Raw genomic sequence first — 19,988 nt, 5'->3', positions numbered from 1 at the left:
GGCCAGTGGACAAATTTGGCCAGGATGCCAGGGTGAAACCCCTACTCTTTTTCGAAGGACATCCTGGGATTTTTAACGACCACGGAGAGTCAGGACCTTGGTTTAACATCTCATCCGAAAGACGGCGCTTGCTGAGCAGTATAGAGTCCTCGTCACTATACTGGGGCATCAGGACCCACACAGACCGCAGGTTGGGTTCCCCTCTGCTGGCCTCACTAACACCACTTCTGGCAGCAACCTAGCTTTCCCATGTGGTCTCCCATCCAGGTACTGGCCGTGCGCAGCCCTGCTTAGCTTCTGTGGGTGACCAAGTTAGCGTTCATTGAACAGTAAGAATGATTAATAAAACCATATGAGATAGTCCCTTAAAAGTCACGTCTCGTTTTCAGTTTTGGGCTCAAATTCAGCTAGTATAGGTGTAACTGCAGTAACCGGAGCAATAGCGTGGCAAAAGGTTTTTCATTGGTCAAAGGTTTTCTTTCCAGGGCACAGTTCGGATAGTGTCGTTTAAGTGCAGCCTAATACATTTTCGTCTTATAATGCATAAGTTTTGCTACGGTTACGCCATCCGTCCACACTACACCGGGGTTTTCGAGTGCCGAAAACTGAGCTGTTTGAAAATGCTGAAGAGGTTGTTTTAGTTTGAAATACACTGCTGCTCTGTTTCGATGTGAATGGGGGAAAACGGAGACATCTGAAAACGGAGGCGGGCTGATTGGGGCCTTTTCCTCAATATTAAGTAGCGTACATAGTTCAATCTTGCATCCCCTCCTTGTAAGTTCAGACTTTGCTAGGTTAATATGGCAAACAAACTCTCGAGGACACATCAGGTAAGAGAGCAGTGTACGTTAAACCTCATTCACATCACCCTGGCTACATTGTTTCACTATCTTAACAATACTATGAAGACATGATATAAGGAACTGCCTATTTTCATTTTGATATTGACAACTTAACAGAATCCAAAAAAGTTGAGGCCTCGTGTAGCTACATATTTATATGACTGTCATCGTCACTGTGTGCATATTTATAACAAATCACTTATTTATTCATATTTATATACAAAACAGAGCCTATAACATCACTGCCTCTTTATTTTTTATAAAAAATACGAAGCATACCTTTTCCCTTGTTGAATATCAGTTTTAATAATCAATAATGGCCATTTTAAAAGTATAACGTGCAATAAGTTTATAGATTATAAGAAAATAATGACAAGCAATCAGTCAAATGTGCACAATCAGTGTACGCGGTTGCATAAACACATTAACCTATCTTTGCACTCGGCCAAAACATGTTACCTAAATACAAGTAATAATTTCAAAAGACCAAATTCGGGAAAGAGGTCGGGGTTAGATATAAACAACAAGATGAATTAAATATTATGTTTAACAAATACAGTGAGATTAGATCCAGCGGTAGATGAACAGTCTGACATGCACTGCTCTCAAATGGGTAGATGTGCTCAAAGCGTGTGTGTGTGTGTGTGTGTGTGTGTGTGTGTGTGTGTGTGTGTGTGTGTGTGGGGTCATGTGATGTGCGTTTTCAGCGGTGTAGTGTGGACCGAGAGCTGTACAGAAACACTGCATGAAATGCCAGTGTGGACAAGGATTATTTTCATTCTGAAACACCGTTTTAAAACTACAATGTGTTGGTGTAAACGTGGCCACAGGGACTGCACTCCATTGAGGACATCCAGAAGAAACACTGTCTGTCTCGAGCAAGCAGTATTCTCTCCTGCCTTCCAGCAGGCACTTCAGGCTTCCCCGGACAAAAACCAGCAGACTCAACAGGTGCGTTCGACTTCATGCAGCGCTGCGCAGATCGATCGAAATCTGTCTTAAAGCGGTGCATTCTGGTTAGAAATCTTGTCCGGATTGATGCTGCGCCGACGCCACGTGACTGTCACATGTGGCATCAAAGTACCGCGACAGCGCTCCGAGATCAGACGGCAAACTCAGACCGTGCAGCTTCTGAAGAGCGACTGCAGGAGCTTTGATGACGACACCGATATTACACGATTGGCCAAGTTCACCACATGACAACAAACACGTGTATTTTGGGTTTATAATTGGACAAATTCCGATTCAAAAGTTTCAAAACAAACAATTCACTTTTCACACCCTCTCTATCCTGCACACATCTTGCTTATTAAAAGACTACAAATATTTTACTGCAGTATCATATTTTGTTTAATAATCTGGTTATAAAGGTTAGCTTGTTTGCACAGGTTTATTTTTTAACTTTTTTTATACAGACTATTTACTGCATTCATCTCCATGAACGATTTAAATGATATATTTTAGTGTATATTTTAGTGAATAACCTAAATATGAACTCAAATAAGTCTTACAGACTTGAAATAAGAAAATCATCATCATTGATCCTGCCACCCTAAAGCTCTCTTAACAAATTAAAGTAAAGAACTATTTTATTAAATAATTATAAAATGGCTTTATTATTATAATATAAATATATATTTTATTTTCTATCTAGCAGTTTAAAGGCTACCTGCTCTTTCTGGGAAACTTCTACATCGCTCACTTATTTTACCTTTTGTTCTTTTCAACACAATCTTTTTGGATTAAAATGCTTTTTTGAAAATTCATTCATCATCCAAAATAATGTCATTTATTAAGACCTAATCAAAACACCTTGTTTTGCTTTTTACATGGGAAATTTTTATATCTATAAATGTACATATATGTAAACCCTTTTTTAGCAGATTCAAACAAGAAGTATTAGCCTAAAGATTGATGTTTAACTCCTAGAATTTATGCTTATTGCCTTGTATTTAATAGACCTGTTCGTTTTTATGTTTATATTAACCTCTCATTTCCTCTTATTTCTCTCATGCATTTGTTATATATTTTATTCATAATTCTCTCTTATTGTTTAAAAAGGAACAACAGTTTGAAGAGCCTGTATTCTGTTTTATTTGTAAATGTTTTGTTGTTATAAATAAAAATAACAAAAAAATATGATGACGCCATGTAATCGGTCATCATGACTGCAGCAACTTTGAGTCCCGAAGTATCCAGCTGTCCGTCTTGACGGCTGCGTTCTCAACTCCGCCCCGCCTGCGCTCGGCTAATCTCGTTGATCACCGGCTGCAGCTGAGCTTCATGTCGAACGCACCTAACATTTTTTTTTTTCGCAGAGCTGTCTCCCTTTTGTACTCTGCCCCTCACAGACTCGTTTGCCCTCTTCATACACCCCCACACTCTCCTCATAAGTTATACTCCCTATGATCACTGCACTATTTAATATTTGCACATTTAAAATTGTACATTCATTTGCCCTGTTGCACTAATTCATCCTAAATTACATGTATGAAGATAATTACAAATGTATATCTGCATACTAATGATTATTAGTAGTAACCTGTACATATATTCATCTATTGTAAATCTCTGTTCATAGCTAATACAACCTGTATATAATGTTCATAGTACATCCATCTGTAAATATCACCATAGTTTTTCTATAACTGCACTTGTATCCTGCAGTTGCTGCTATTGCACTGCAGGTTAGACCTAAACTGCATTTCGTTGCCTTGTACTTGGCTTACGACAGTAAAGTCCCTGATAAATGAATGACATAAGTGTAATGCAGCTTTATTTTATGCAGGATTAGAACATATCTTATTTTTTTATATTTTTAAATAAATATATATACTAACTAATAATCAATTAAATAAAGCCATCAAATAATAAACAATCAAACAAATAAATGTAAAAAACTAATAAAATAAATGCATGTCTATTATCTCGTTGCGCAACTATCGAAACCGAAACCAAGGTGACGTCATCATCAATGACCTGACAGGAAATGCGGAAGTCCTTGTTTCCGACGGTCCCGAAAGCCGTGGATGTTTAAACTCTTTTTGAAAGCAAAATATCGACAGAATTGACTATTAATCGAGTCAATTTAACGCTCAATCGCTCACTAAATGTCTTGGGTAAGTTTTGTCGCCTTTTTTAATCTTACGTTATTGAAACTGCTTGAAAAATATGTCGAGTTTCCTTTGGGGTTGTGAAAGATAACGTTAATTTACACATTGTGTTGTTTCTGGAGCAGATGCTGTTCTGTGATCTGTGTGTAAGCACTTTATAAAGATCATCATGAGTCTTGTTGCTGAAGATAGTGATTCTGATGTGGATCGGTAAGTGTTGTTTAACTTTTCTCACATTAGTCTTGTTTAACCGGTATGCTAGCTCTGCCAAACCAGATTTAGCTTCGGTTTGTTATCTGACACTCAAGTCTAGATATTCAAGGAAAAAAAGAAGATTACTTAAGAAAAACAAACTGCTTCGGAAAAATATTGCTCTCAATGCATGTCAGTTTCCATTAGCATAAACGGCTAGTGCTAGTCTTTGCATTACAGTCAGGCCCATAGTTCGTCCAAATAACGAAAATTTCCTCATTTTCATTACTCAAACTCAAGTGCTTCTAAACTTAAATGAATATTTGATCAGCACAAAACAATATATTCTGATGAATGTTAGAAAAAGCTATTGACATCCATAGAAACAAAAATTGCTATATAAAGTAAAGGCAATGTTCGGTTTTCTATTCACACTTTCAGACTTTCTACGTTATAATACAATTTCAGAAAATTATTTACAAGCCCTAAATAGTGAAATTATATTTTCAGACAATAGCCCCTTTCACACAGTGATACCGGTAAATATCCGGAAAATTTACGGAACGACTTTACCGGTATATTCAAAAAAGCGCTGTTCACACAGGCGAGGACGTTACGGAAATTTTCCGGAAAAGAGCATTCACACATCCATTCCAAAATACCGGTAAATTCTGACATCATTCACCACAAATGAGCTTTAAACGGCTGCGTTTGTATTTGTAAACATTTGACTAAATTACAAACTCTTTTGATGATCAATATTGTGAACAACTTTCGCAGGATCACTTTCGCATGTCGAGATCATAATATGTGTGTGTGCAGGCGCTCACAGGCTGTTTCATGGGCACACGCAAAGCTTGAAGGTAAACAAACAACGGCTTATCATAAGCATCTTATCGATGATTATTTGCACAGTTGGCATTAAGAAGAACATATAAACGTGATCTGACTAACTTCTAGCAGCTAAATGCGTCTGGAAAAATATTCAAAGGCTTTTATTCTCACAAACCGCGCGGACGTAAATGCGTCTGACTGTTGTGATTGGCTAAAGCAGACGTCTCACGTCAGCACGTTCTAGACGTGCACGCGCTTATTCCGGAAATATTCCTTCTGCGTTCACACAGCGCAGCATTCCGGCAAATTGCCGGTAATGTTACAACTTCTCTTTCCGGAAAATAGCCAGAACGAATTTACCGGTATTTACAAAAAGGACCTGTTCACACATACAACCTTTCCGGAAAATTGCCGGTAATTTTCCGGAAAGGTCTGTATGTGTGAAAGGGGCTAATGACTATCAAAGTACAACATTGTTCACTGTCAATTAATTTGTGCTAATGTTGTTTTGAAGTCATACTCGCATGCTATTTCAGACCGAATACTCAAAGTACCTTGGTAAACAATATAGGGATTGTGTTACAAGTTGTCACTGAACGAATGTGTGAATATAAAACTAACATTACCTCGATAATGACTGTGCAGCAAACATGTAGATGAGTAAATCTGACCACAGTTTTATTTTTTATTTTTTTTATTGTCTCTTTAAGATGTTTAATAATTTTATATTAATCTGTTCTGAACAGTTAAATCCTTTTCAATTGGGTAATAGCTTGTTGGTCAGACCAGTTTTGCAGCATTTATTTATTAGTTTATTGAGTTGCTGACATGTGATTGGCTGATCAGAAATTTGCATTAGCAAGCAGTTGGTCAGGTGTACCTAATAAAGTGGCCAGTGATTTTATAAATGCACAAAGGCATTAATACATTTGAGAAGATGTTTATTTATATTTAGATATAAAATATATGCATGTATGATACAAATTATATATAATTTAAATGTATATGTTACGTAACACAATTGTATAGTATTGTTTCATACAACAGTACTATATCCATAATAAATAAATACATATTAAGTAAAAAAAAAACTTTTATTTTGGATGCAATTTAATCTTTGCTCAGCACTAAAACTTGTGTGATCTCCAATATGTCTTTTTTTTTGGGGAAATGGGTGTATGAGATGTTCAGAGATCATAAGGATTTGGATTTTCACATCATTCCCCCTCATCACGTCTGTGTTTGTAAAATAATCTGACAGATCAAATATCAAGCCACTTAGTGCATCTGAAAACATTTTTTTACTGTCAGCAGAAGACTTTGGTTTTCAGATAGAATTACAAAATGCATCTTTTTCTGGTTCAGATGTTCAGGATTTGCTCAGGCTTGTGTTAAAACTCATACGAATATGAGGATCTCAAAAAAAAAAGCACAGTATTTATTATTATTTTTTTTTTGTGACTTAAAAGAAAAAAAATTGTTACACTTTGTTCATTGTCTGCTGGGATGAGTTTTTATTAGCTGAAAGGCCTTTTCATGCTAGTTTCTTCCGCTATTGCTGTGTTTCTGTTGATGTTCTCATTGTTTTTATGAGGAATAGGATGGACCGGCCACCTAGCAGTTATGGCTCCATGCACAGCGATGATCAAGATGAGGAGCTGGACTACATTGAAGACTCTGAACCACCACCTGCAAGGTACAATAACAAACAGATTAATGCACAAAAGCATTAACGTCTTACTCTATGAATTATAGTAATGATATTAGACTGAATATGTCATGCAGGATGAATTCTGTCAAACATGGCAACTAAATTACAGTAGAAAACAAAATGATTCGCCCTCCTGTGAAATGATTTTTCAACCATTTCCCAAGTGATGTTTAAAGGAGAAAATCAATTTAAGTAAAATAATTTTAATAGCACTTTTAAAGATTTCTTTTGTCTTTACTATCTTGACAGTACATAATATGTAAAGTTTTTGCAAGATACTACTATTTAGCTTAAAGTATTAAGATGAAAATATATGTATATGTATTTTAAATGGGCTAAAAATATTGACCTTAGCAGTGATGAACAAATAAATAGGAAATCCATCTTGGGAAATATTTGAAAAATAACCTTAGTCTAATAATTTGTCTAATATTTTTGTCTTCTACAGTTTACAGAGTATTTGAAATGAGTACTGTGTGCCGATATGCAGTGCAGTAAAATACTATAGAGCACATATGTCAATTACAAGGCCCAAATGCGGCCCGTCAAAACATTTAATCAGGCCAGACAACAAGTTTTGGTAATGAAGTTCAAGCGGCCCGTGCTCACATTAAATATTAGGTCTGTGACAATTACAATATTGAGACGCAGGTGGTGCTGTTGCGCTTTACCCTTCTCACTAATTTAGACGTTGGAGTAACATGCAATAAATGTAAACAAGGTCAAATATTTCTTGGACTAGCACAATGTCAAAAAAACGCAAAGTGGACAGCGAATATCGACAGTTTCAACCAAGGTGAAATACTCATGTGAATAAATGTTCTCTATAATGAAGCTGACCAAAACATCCCACAGATCCTGCCTCACAGACCACAATATTACGTCTGTAATGAAAGTAGCCATGGCACGGGACATTACACCTAGAATAGATGAGATTGTTTTTATGAAAAGATGCAGGATTTCTGGTAAAAATCCCTAATTTTCTTAGGTTTGGCATGCAAGCCCAGTGCAAGTGTCTTTTTGGGCAGAATTTTGAGCAAAATAATCTAAATGATACAATTTCTTTCCATTTTTTGATATAGGCCACCATTTATCTATAATAGCCTACTAATAAATATATTGCTTAAATTTTTTTCCTCTGAAATCCACAAGTTCAGTTGTAGGCATCGACAGTTGACATGGATCAGTTCATGATTAGGTTGCCTTTTTAAATTAAAAGAATAAGTTCAATAGTACAATATCAGAAACCATCTGTTGCTTGTTAGAGTGTGGTATATTGGTTGTTGGCATTTTTTTTTATCATCAGTTTTTTCTGAGTATGAAATTGTTTTTAAAGTGGACTACTGTTCTATGCTAGTCTACTGTACTGTATTATGCTTATATTGTTTAGAGACCTTATTTCATGTGTTGATAGAGAAAAAAACCTGATGTGACACAAATTAAATGTAAAACCTTACTATTTTGATAAGTATGGTTTAATTAAGTGTAAGAGATGTAATCCAGTTGTTAATACACTTTTATTTTCTCCAATAAAAATTTTTTTTTTAAATGTGTATGTACGGCCCCTGACTTTACTCGCAACACTCAGTGCGGCCCTTACCAAGTTTGGATTTGACACCCCTGCTATAAAGTATAAGAAATTTAAGCATTTTCAGATTGTTGTATTCAGTCACTGAATGCTTGAGTATTTGAAATACTGTTTATTTTCAAACAGGTTCACATTTTAATTTGACCTGCGACATGCCAAAGATATTGATAGAAAATCTTTTTATTACATTTATGTCCTATTATTTACTGTCTCTGCTTTTCTGCTACCACTTTATTTTCTTTTTTTTTCTTTTTTTGTGACATTTTTTATACAAAGTTATTTAAATTTATTAGCCATAAGCTCAATTAAGTACTTAAGTCGCAACAAATTAACATCTTCAGTGCTTCCCACAGAAATATATTTGCGGTGGTAGCCGGATTATTGTATAGACCTTTTTCTTGGAACGCAAAATTACCCATTATGCTTTGCGTGTATGCGCAAGGAGAATGCGAAGAACTTCCGGTCGGCAGCTGATGCGTGTAAACAGTCACATTTGGACAGCTTTGAAACGATAGTTTTAATCTATTTTACCTGCTTTTATCCTCTTTGAACTAATACTGTTGTCAATCAGCGCCATCTCCTGGACTGACCATTTAAAGAAATGCGATCTAATAGGATGGAAAACAGCTGCTGTGAGGCGTTTTCCCCTCGTTGTCAGACGGCATCTTCTGCAGTTTAAATGAAGCCTCGTCCTCGCTAAAGTCAACATTTTCTCTTTATTTCAAATATATAACCAGCCCAAACAAATGTAAATCACCAAAATGTTTGACACACACATGTAGCCTGTACTGTGCCAGTGACACACTGATTTAATAACTGTGACAAAGTGAAAATATAGGCTAGTGTCATTTCCAAATGACAGAAAAACACAAACCGTGGTAAAAACAACACACAAAATGAAACACAAACGGCTCGCGATTAGAATGAACAGCAAATCAGCCAGCAGAGGATCAATAACAGACTTTTAGTGCTCATTTTTGTAAATTGAACGACTTTCATAAGTTACCGGTTAAGTTTCATGCCAGTACTCTGGTCTCTGGTTCTCTCTCTCTCTCTCTCTCTCTCTCTCTCTCTCTCTCTCTCTCTCTCTCTCTCTCTCTCTCTCTCTCTCTCTCTCTCTCTCTCTCTCAGACACATTTCTAAGTTGTGTGTCACAAAAACACTCTGTTATCCATTAAAAACGTCATTCAAATCCATTTTCGGAGCGCAAATTACCAGTTGTACACGCTGTAAACGGAAGTTTTTAGCATTCTACCGGAAGATGCTGGTCGCTATGGCGCCCTCCATGCAGCAGCCATGAAAAAGGTCTATATCGTGATTAAAAACTTCTGCGTTTATTGCTGCATGAAAATTACATTTTCTACTTGGTACAGTGAACTCCAAATTAAGTGATAAATTGGTTAATTAATGTGATTTCTCTCGTTTTCAAGTCTCTTCTTACCAAGTTTGCATTTATTTAATCCAATATGCAGTCAAAGCAACTATATTGTGACTTATTTGAATAAATGTGATTTTTTTTATTAATTTTTTTTTTTAAATAATCCTTTTTTTTTTTAAGGCTGCTGAAAATGCCATCACAGAAAAGTCTCATTGCCAAACGACTCCTCTTAAATCATTCTATTGTAAAGTACATATGAAACAAATGAGCACTTATGCTTTTGATTATTTTAGAGATTTATTTTAGTGGTCCATGTGTGAATTTATTTCTGTCATGCTTGTGTGTTGTTCAGGGTCAGGCTTCAGCGGCCCGATTCACCAGAGACTGCCATTACTGAACGCACACACACACACCAGTCCAGCATACACCACAGTGGTGGAGTTTACCTCACACGACAGTCCATTACGCAAGAAGAATTCCGCTCTCCTGCCCCTCCTACCAGGTAACTATAGGATTTTTTTGCTTCAGTAGGGTGTGCTTGTCTTAAAATATCAGCAATAGTACAACAGTTTATCATTACATTTTACTTAAGAGTTAAGTTAAAAGGCACATAATATTGATGATATATCATGTAATGAGTTACTCCAAAGTCAGTTATTATTATTAAGTAAGCCTTGTTTCTCTGCATGCTTGGAAGATCACATTATTTCCCGTTTAAAATTCTAAGAGCATAACCTCAATGGGCTCTATCATAGACCTGGCGCAATAAGGCGCAAGACCTGTTTGCGGCGATTTGTTGTTATTTTCAGACTAGTGAAACCCTAATCTTAATATTTTCCACCACGTTGTTTAAATATCCAATCCATTTGCACTGCTTTGTGGACTTATGGGTGTTCTGGTCTAGAAAGGAGGTGTGTTAAGGCGCGTTGTTGGCACGTTGCTATTTAGAGGAACTAAAAGAGACTGTGCAATAGACTAGCTGAAAGCTGCTCTAAAGTCCAGCGCAGAGCGCGTTAGCTGTGTGCCTCACCTAAACATTGCTTAAAACACACAGGGTGTACAGGAATACACAAATATCTTTACAGATGAAAACAAATTTACGGATTAAAATGTTACAATTTTTTTTATTTTCTACATGAATATAAAAACCCCTCCCTCCGTGCCTTCTTCCTGCCTCCATGTTTTTTTCAGTTTATTCATAACAATTTGCATCTGTATAATATTATTATTAGCAGTATTATTTATTATATGCATATTTATATTTATTTATTTTTTATTCATTTATTTTATGTTTGTGCTTAACAAACAAATTTAAATATGTAGGCTAAAGGATGTGTTCAATGGAGCAGGCCCATGCAGAGACCGTCCAAAGGGCATGTGCGGGGGGGTTGTTGTTGTTGTTGTTGTTGTTGTTGTTGTTGTTGTTGTTGTTGTCGTCGTCGTCGTCGTCGCCGCGCAAGAGTAGTGTTGTCGCGCGCGTACTGTAAAGCGGGGGAGGGGGGGTTGAGCGCGCGTACTCAAGATCAGTGTTGTTGTGCGCCTACTGAAGGACGGGACGGAGGGTGTGTCGTGTCGCGGGGGCACTTTTGATAATTTCGGAAGGGCACTTTCTATCCAAAACTAAAAAGGGCATGTGCATTGCACAGGTTGAGCCCTATGTGTGCACGTGCCTGCAATGGAGTGAGTACAACACAGTTTCATTATCCATGAATGTAAATGAGTAAAGTAAAGAGGCTGAATGGAGGAGGCTCATTCTTTATCCTCGCGCTGCAGATGCTCTGTTGAACTGTTTTCTCGCTGGTGAAGCGTTCAGTTTTTACACTTACAAAGTCGCCATGTAAATAGCAAATGCGCTTTAGACTTTGCGCCTACACAATTAAAATAAAGCCCTGTGTCTGCATGTGTTTAAAGCCTTGTCAGAGTAAAGCCACCATTCTCTTTTACAAAGAGGGCGGAGAGAAACTACTCATTTTGCATTTAAAACGACGCACTTGAAAAATGTTTGTGTTTTTGCTTTTACAAAAAAAGAGAGGCACTTATGGCCATTTTATGTAATGATACATATAAAATGGACAATTTATTGTACATTAAAATACATTCAAGGCAAAACGATTTGCAAATTTGTTAAGTAAAATCTTCCATGTGATGTTTAATGGAGCAAGGGAATTTTAAAAGTAATTTTTATCATACTTTTACTTCTGGAAAATCTTATTTCTATTAATTTCACTTGAACTATAGCTTTTTTATTTATATGTAAATAATTTAATGTTAATATTATCAGCCCCCTTAATATGTTTTATTTTATTTGATTGGCTACAGAACAAACCACTGTTGTCCAATGACTTGCCTAACTGCACTAACTTGCCCAATTTACCCAGTTAAGCCTTTAAATGTTACTTTAAGCTGAATACTAGTACCTTACAAAACAACTACTGAAATATTATATACTGTCATCAAAATAAATGAGTTGCTAGAAATTAGTTATGTTAAAAAATGTTAAAAATATGTAGAGAAAATCTGTTTAACAGCAAAATGTTGGAAATGTATATATTTTTGAAAATCATGCCAGTTTCGATGGCTAAATATGTCTGTGAAATTTATTACATACAGCCAGGGCTTAACATTAACTCCTGCCAACCCGCCAAATTCGGGTAGATTTCAGCTTTGGCGGGTTAGACAGACACCTCTACTAGCCCCTTTGGCTGGTTAAAAAAATTTTTAAATTGTGGTTTTCTTAAAAGCAGGGTTCGACTATAAGAATGACCCAAATGTGATCTTAGAATGGAGAAACAGCACGACTTGCAAAAACAATTGCATTCGCGCGAGCAGAAGAAAGCAAATGAATACCGAATGAGAGGATGATCACTCGCGCTAACAGCTGATGTGATGTGCGACTGTTTAAAGCCTGTGCGCGCCTGTGTTCCTTGAAGTAACCGTGCCTGGAACGCAACTGTGACCGGGTCTCTTTCAAATATTCAGGCAAAAAAAAGTTATGCTAATGCACCCACAGCCCTGCAGCTTTCAAGAGCTCCAAATATGTCTTTTAGTAAGCAGCACCGGTTGCTTTTGTTTTGAACAGATTATTAATTGGCCTTAACCGTATGATCATCCTTCCATTATCACACAGTATGTTTTTCACCTGCTTTCTTTTGCTTACGGGTATTTTTGTTTATATGGTTTAATTATCTTTTTTTTTTTACAACATAATTGCTTTAATATGAGATTAAGGGTGCTTTCACAACTGTGAATTGATTCAGTTGTTCCGAAACAGAGATTACAATTGTTACATTGTTGCTCTTTGCTCTTGGAGCGGTTCGCTTTCACACTGCAAAGTTTCTAATCGGACCAAAAGAGCTAAAACAAGTCACGTGCGAGTAAACTCTCCTCACATTGGTCAGAGTGTCAGGGTTTATTTTGCAGCGTCCCGTTAAGCTGTCAGGAGAGGTGGTGGTTTGATAGTGATTGACAGGGTGCGCGCGCGACGTGTCTGAAGAGAGATCCGGTGTGGAGGGGTGAGAAGGGTGCGTGATGATGCCTATTTGAGGACCGGGAGGGAGACGCGAGATTACGGGGAGATCATCACTCGTTTGCGGGCATCCGGAGACTCGCGAAACTTCCCGCCCTACTCATAATTCTCTCTTCATATAGCCGTATGCCTATTACATATCCATAAAACATTTTAATATAACCGCGCTCGGATCGGATCGCTTTCTCACTGCAATCGAACCACTCCAGGGTTCGTTTTAATCGAGCCGAGACCACCTCATTCAAGCGATCTCGGAGCGATTACTTTGGCGCGGAACAGAGCGTGATTGCCCTGTTCACATATGCCAAACGAACCGCGCTAACTGGGCAAACGAGACACGTTCCGAAACAAAAGTTTAAGTGTGAAAGCACCCTAACTCTACATTTATGTGTAGTTACCTGGTGATCTGAGAGACCTTTAGCGAGGACAGATTACTGTGCATATTTTTGATACATGACAATAATTATTTTTAAAAGTCAATTGTTTTTCTTTGGTTTTTTTAAAAGATGTTTTGTTAAATAAAAAGTATAGTATACAGCTATATTTAGCTTGTTTTGACACATTTAAATTGGAGCTAAGAAGTAATTATTGTTTGGAGTGGTCAGAGATACATTTGGTAAACCCTTAATTTTAAGTAAAGTCATGTGAATTAAAAACTAACTGCAGTATGACACTATGAAACCATGACCTATTTGCTCATACACGACACACAAAACGTGAAATGAATGAGGAGGCATGTGGACAAAACACAACATTTAAATCAAGTAATTTGTCAAAGTCAAATTTCTGCATATAAAAATATTTTCCCAACAACAAAAGTGTGGCTAGTGAAAATGTAGAGTGGCTAGTAATGTTATAAAACTACTAGCCACTGTGGCTGGTGATCAAAAAAGTTAATGTAAAGCCCTGCATACAGCTGAAGGCAAATTATTCGCCTTCAGCTGTATGTAATAAATTTCACAGACATATTCTGGAAGCAAACATACTCGCCAGACTGGTGTTGTCTTGTCATTTTTGCATGAACAGAGAGCCCACGATCCTGGATCAATCTGAGCTGCAGAGCGAAATTCGGACAGAAGCAGAGATGGATGAAGAACCGAATGACAGAGAGATGGATTTTCAGGATCAACAGAACGAAGGCTCTGCAATGGAGGTGCAGGAGGAGCAGGCGGAGGCTACAACAGTTGAAGATTTTGATGAAATTGTTGAGTACTCTGATGAACAGAGGGATCCTCCTCCTCGTCCACCAGAGGGCGCGGGTCTGCACTTTCAACATACACACACCGCCTTCACCCTGCGCCATGTGCTGATGGTCAGTCACTGCTTTTGCTTACTTTTAATTGGTCCAGACAATAAATGTAGCTCTGACACATTTACTATATACATCATTTTTACTATTAAAGTGCCGTTCACAGCAAGCTTGATAGCTATAAATTTAACCAAGGCGTCATACTAACAATTGTTCTGAATGTAAAATAGCGGAGTCTTAACCTCAAAGATTGTTTAAGAAAGGTGTCACGGTGGTGCACGAAAGCACGATCGCCTCACAGCAAGTAGGTCGCAGATAATGTTTGTTCATGCTTTTATGTTTGCCTCTTTCAGGCCATGGTGAGAAGTCTCTCTCAGCTTCACCCGTCAGATATGGGCTATTATAAGCGCAGTCTGAGCACTCACTGCAGATTCAAGAAGAACTACGCCACGATCAAGGATCTGCAGGACCCGCTGGATGTGGCCGATAAGATGATCGAGATCTGCGGACAGGGGGAAGCTCTGTATCTCACTGTACGAAACCTCCAGAGCATCGGCAGAGACGATCTGGCTGTAATCCTGAGAAAGACCTGTAGAAGAGGTACAGCAGCTTTACCACATCACCCGATAGATGATGCAGCTTTCTTTCAGCTACTTTTGGCATTATCAAAACATCACGGTGTTAAGATGTAGATTGTTTTTGTTTTCTCTTTTCAGTCTTACTACAACATGACCTGAAAATTGCCCACGACAGACGCTATTACTCTCTTTATGAAGGCCGCTGTCGTCCGGGTCAGCAGCGCTACATTAGCGACGTCTACGTTGAACCGGTAACCGTAATCCGAGGCCGAAGAGATGTCGTAAACCCTGAGAACGAGGTCCGAAAGATACCGTACACAATCGAGGAGACCGCAATCAGACCCGCCGACATCTTCTGCCCCCTCCCTCAAGACCAAAAACCAGTCCGTACCGTCATAATGACAGGAGTCCCCGCCTGCGGTCTAACGGTGGCAATCAGCAAGTTCATTATCGATTGGATGGAGGAAAAAACCAATCGAGACTTTCAATTCATCTTCCCGCTGCCTGCAAAAGATCTGAACTTCGGAAAGGATAAAGATCGGAGCTTCCTAGAGGTTATCTCCTACTTTTACGGAGAAGCCGAAAACATTAAATTCCTTGAGAAGGAAGACTGTTTGTGTCTCTTCATTATCGACTCTTTAGAGATGTGTCAGCATCCGCTGGACTTCAAAAATAACAAAACTATAACAAGCGCTAGAGAGCCAGCAAAGTTTGACGTTCTTCTCACCAACTTAATCAAAGGCACGTTGCTTCCTCATTGCAAAGTTTGGATTACTAGCCATGTCACTGACACCTATCGAATCCCTTCAAATTTAGTCGACAGGTATGTTGAGTTACGAGGATGGACCGATGATAAAAAGGAAGAGTTCTTCACTAAGAGGACCCCCGAGCCGGAACTCGGGCGAAAAGTTTACAACCACATGAAACGCTCCAAAGCCCTGGAGATCATCTGCCATCTTCCTCTGTTCAGCTGGATGGTGGCGTATATCTACGAACGAGCATTTCGGGATCCTGAATTTGGCAAACATCCACCTGGGATTACGGCGTTTTATTCACAGTACATCGTGGTTCAGATGAACCGCTCGTTCGAGAAATATCGCGGATGCAACGTGGATGCGCAAAAGTGGACTGACTTTGACAAGAACTTCACGGAGCTGATGGGAAAGATGGCGTATCGGATGATTCAAGAAGCACGGGATTATTTTACGGTGGACGATTTGCAAGCTGTTGGTCTGAAATACGATGATTTGAAATGTCGAGATGGATTGACCACTGAGGTCAAGCGAGAAAGTGCCGACGTCAGAACGTGGGTTTTCAAGTTTGTCCACGTCACCGTCCAGGAGTACATCGCTGCTATGTATGTATACGTGGCGTACAGGAAAAACGGGAAGAATGTGATCGAACCGAACAAGATGACGTCTTGGTTGCCGGGTTCAAATAAGGATCGTTCTGTCATCGACTTGTACCGTCCTGCGATCGACCGTGCGCTGGCTTCCCCAAATGGACAGTGGGACATGTTTCTGCGCTTCCTGATTGGATTGGTGACTCCGGGAACCGAGGAGAACCTGCATGGATACCAGCTCAATCACTACCATCCCAAAGCCAAAGGCACGGAGGATGTTGTCAAATACATCAAGAAGAAGATGAAAGACAGCCTGAACCCGGACCGCTACAAAAACCTGGAGCTGTGTCTGGTGGAGCTGGAGGAAGGCAAAGAGGAGGTCAGGAGATGAGGAGAAACAGCAGCGACTGTGAAACACTAAACTAAAGTCAGTCATGCAGAATGGAAAAGTTGAAGGAGTTCTTCAACAAACGATGAATTTTCTATTGTTCTTTAGAGTGCATGGTTGGTCCATGATGCTTTGATTAAAGGAGATGGCTTTGAAATAGTTTTAAGGGGTTTATGGGGGCTTGTTTCTGTTGCAGAATTTACAAATTCTAATCTCAATAATTTATCTTACAATTTAGACTTCAGGTGTACTTACACTAGGCTATCCGAACCGTTTGACCCCAATTCCCGGTTTGTTTGACAAGTGTGAGTGCTCCGAATCGCGCACAGGCCTTGGCCCGGTTGAAAGAGGTGTGCCAGAGCGAGGTTCAGTTGGGCTTTGCTGTGGTACACTTATATAGTATTTGCAAAGCGTGCCTGACCACGAAACTGAAGTCGCGACATCACCTTTTAAGGGACTGTTTCATATGGATTTATTATTCATTCTTTTCAATCAATGCAAACTGTCGTAGTTTATTAAAGACTCAAACCCCTCACTGCACTTCAGCTGCACCTTCACCAAACCTCCTAATACATTTACATTTAGTCATTTAGCAGACGCTTTTATCCAAAGGGACTTACAAATGAGGACAAGAAAGCAACTTACACAACTATAACAGCAACAATGAATAAGTGCTATAGGCAAGTTTCAGGCCTGTAAAGTCTAAGAAGGAAAGTATTAGTACTTTTTTTTTTTTAATACCGGCAGCATGAGGACTTTCATGAATATTTAGAAGTGCTGAGTCTGTTCAGCAGAAGATTTGACTGTCACTGCATCCCAAACGACTAAATATAATACAAAACAATATAACTAAACCAATCTCCATTGTAGGGAGTGAGAGCGCTTCTCGTCTGTTAACCTTTTAAGATGCACTTTTAAGGAAATAATGTTTTTGGCCCACATCTGGTATTAAATAATAAACTGACAAAACTCTGACAAATAGTAATAAGCAAAATTTAAAAAATAATGATAACCTATTGATAAAAGGTCAACCAGGTGGTCATGATGCCTGTTAAAGGGTTAAACTGAACAGTCGCTTGCTCCAGCTTGGATGGTAAAATACAGTGTGGGGGCTGAGGGGCACAGGGGAGAGGGGGGTATCAATCGTGCCCTAGCACGGTTCAAAATAACTGCCTAGTGTGAGTACACCCTTACTTTTTTGTTAGCTTTGTTTTCATCCAAAGATGCACATTTTAAAAATGGCCTGGTGACACTGCGCCAGTTATTAAAATAAAAATCTGGTCAAATTGTATTCATCGCAAAATCTATTGCAGGAAAACAAAATATCGCAGTATTATTATTTGTTCCAATATCGTGCAGCCCTTGAACATACAAACTAAAACTGTGTTTTTATTTTTATTGTCATACTTTTATATTATTGTTATTATTATTCAGCATTATCCTAATTAAAAGCAACTCTATCATAGACAACCTAGTAAATCAGTCATTTTATTTTACATGAAAATGTTTAATAAAAATATGCATCGAATTTGAAATCATTTTTATCGAGTCTGTCTATACATGCGTGCAGTTTATTTTGTGACCTTATCAACAGTGTAACAAAATGACCACGCATATTAAAGGAGTAAATAACGAATGCAAAATATACAAGTGTACAATTGTGGTAAGTGCATATTTTGTGATGATGTTGTAGTTCTGTGACAGAAATGAGCTTCCATAGATTTAAATGATTGTAAATGCTAAATTGACATAAGTGTGTATTTATTGGGAGAGTTTTCAGCTTTTCCTTTTTGGTGCTGCGAGCAGAGATTGCATGTTAGGGTCAGTCTGACGATAGTGAAACGGATGCATGAAAACAGACAATAACATCACTAATGAATTTTAAAGTGCGCATTATTCAGCGGACTGAAGAACTATATGCACTACAGATCTGACGCAAGTTTCACTTTAGTGGACGACATGCTTTCATTTGATCTGTCTGCAACACACAGAACTCGTCTTTATTAACATTTATTACCGACAGTGTGGCCTTTTTTTTTGTCTTTCATGTTCCTGTGCTCATTTGCGTAATTGTTAGGGTTGTAATCAAAATATTGCTCTTCGGTTTCTGCAGAATAATGCGCTCCGTCATTTAGAAAACTTTAAATGTGATCAACACTAGGCCTGTCACGATATCTTTACTTCACTGTATGATATTGCACCAAAATATATTGTGATAAATTATATTATTGTCATTTTTAAAATAATATGCTATTATATAATGCCAGAATGACTATATAATATCACCACAATGCAATTACATTATTCCAAAGAACACATCATATTTAATACTGAAGAATATTTCATTTATTTACAGTCATTTTAACAGTTTAATAATCAGGCGTCGGAATCTAAATGTGAAAAGGCATATCCTAAATAAATGATAATAAATGTTTACAAGATAAAAAATAACAGAGGCTGTGTTATCTGCTAGCAGACCTATTTCCAGGTGTCAGACGCGCACATTAAAACATACTATAGTTATTTATAGTAAATACTATAGTGCTTTAACCTTACTGACACCTCCAATAGAGATAGAGATGTTGCACAATCATTTTATGTATGGCCTATAAATATTGCATCACCAAAAGTGATTCAGCTCATGTCCACGTGTTGAGCGATTAAGTCCATATATTGATGATTATGACAGGCCGGTGTCAAATAGTGTACTAAATATCTGCTCATGTTCTGACATTATGGGTCTCTCTCTCTTTTTTTCTTTTTTTTCTGCTTTTTTTTCTTAAGAATTGTATCTACTAATGTGGGTTGTGTGCCATTTATTAGCATTGTGTCATTGACAAACATTTACAATAAAAGTGCCTCTTTAATAGTGATTTGGTGGGAGGTTGGTGTATTTTCAGCTAAATTTAACTTAGAAAACATTTGAAGTCATAAACACTTAAGCTGCATGTTTGTGTAGAATTTTCTAGAATTATGACACTTTTTGGACTATACACTCACTGGCCACTTTATTAGGTACACCTTACTAGAACCGGGTTGGCCTCCCTTTTGCCCTCAGAACTGCCTTCGTGGCATAGATTCAACAAGATACTGGAAATGTTCCTTAGAGATTTTGCTCCATATTGACATATGACATCTTCTGTCATATAAAGGTAAAAATGTTCCCTTAAAATTGATTTCAGAGATGAAAGCAATTCCATTCAGAGATCAAATATTGCTCTTTTAATGCAGCAAATTCATTAAAATG

The 19,988-nt window shown here is 37.9% G+C and overlaps 2 protein-coding genes across 6 annotated transcripts in view; both read left to right on the top strand.

The window, feature by feature from the left end:
* Positions 1 to 19,988, top strand: part of gria4a (glutamate receptor, ionotropic, AMPA 4a) — an 877,747-nt gene that overhangs the window by 759,652 nt on the left and 98,107 nt on the right. The gene's annotated exons all lie outside the window — the stretch shown is intronic.
* nlrc3l (NLR family, CARD domain containing 3-like) lies at positions 3,810 to 19,614 on the top strand. 5 transcript variants are annotated; one of them, XM_087284685.1, is made up of 10 exons: positions 3,810 to 3,961; positions 4,081 to 4,165; positions 6,582 to 6,677; positions 10,011 to 10,548; positions 10,850 to 10,952; positions 11,186 to 11,508; positions 11,609 to 12,235; positions 14,101 to 14,496; positions 14,787 to 15,033; positions 15,150 to 19,614. In XM_087284685.1, exons 7-10 carry the CDS (start codon positions 12,152 to 12,154, stop codon positions 16,742 to 16,744), a joined length of 2,322 nt encoding a protein of 773 aa, XP_087140811.1. In that variant the 5' UTR covers positions 3,810 to 3,961; positions 4,081 to 4,165; positions 6,582 to 6,677; positions 10,011 to 10,548; positions 10,850 to 10,952; positions 11,186 to 11,508; positions 11,609 to 12,151; the 3' UTR covers positions 16,745 to 19,614. The 5 variants fall into 5 exon arrangements, 3 of the variants coding, with proteins under 3 accessions (XP_087140811.1, XP_087140810.1, XP_087140809.1); XR_015509901.1 differs by lacking the exons at positions 10,850 to 10,952; positions 11,186 to 11,508; positions 11,609 to 12,235 and having other exon boundaries at positions 10,011 to 10,160; positions 14,211 to 14,496; positions 15,150 to 17,314; positions 17,483 to 19,614; XR_015509900.1 differs by lacking the exons at positions 10,850 to 10,952; positions 11,186 to 11,508; positions 11,609 to 12,235 and having other exon boundaries at positions 6,576 to 6,677; positions 10,011 to 10,160; positions 14,211 to 14,496; positions 15,150 to 17,314; positions 17,483 to 19,614.

This window comes from Danio rerio, chromosome 15 (genome assembly GCF_052040795.2).
Source record: "Danio rerio strain M-AB ecotype USA chromosome 15, GRCz13ab, whole genome shotgun sequence".
Taxonomy (NCBI): Eukaryota; Metazoa; Chordata; class Actinopteri; order Cypriniformes; family Danionidae; genus Danio; species Danio rerio.
Note: the sequence above shows the minus strand (reverse complement) of the source record. Positions and strands in the feature narration are given on the sequence as shown.

What these genes read in the sequence shown, in the direction of transcription:
- nlrc3l (XM_087284683.1), top strand. Translation starts at nt 4,125, where the DNA reads ATGAGTCTTGTTGCTGAAGATAGTGATTCTGATGTGGATCG. An exon ending in AGTGATTCTGATGTGGATCG is followed by an intron (nt 4,166 to 6,575) that starts GTAAGTGTTGTT and finishes TGTTTTTATGAG; the next exon opens with GAATAGGATGGACCGGCCAC. An exon ending in TCTCCTGCCCCTCCTACCAG is followed by an intron (nt 10,161 to 14,210) that starts GTAACTATAGGA and finishes TTGCATGAACAG; the next exon opens with AGAGCCCACGATCCTGGATC.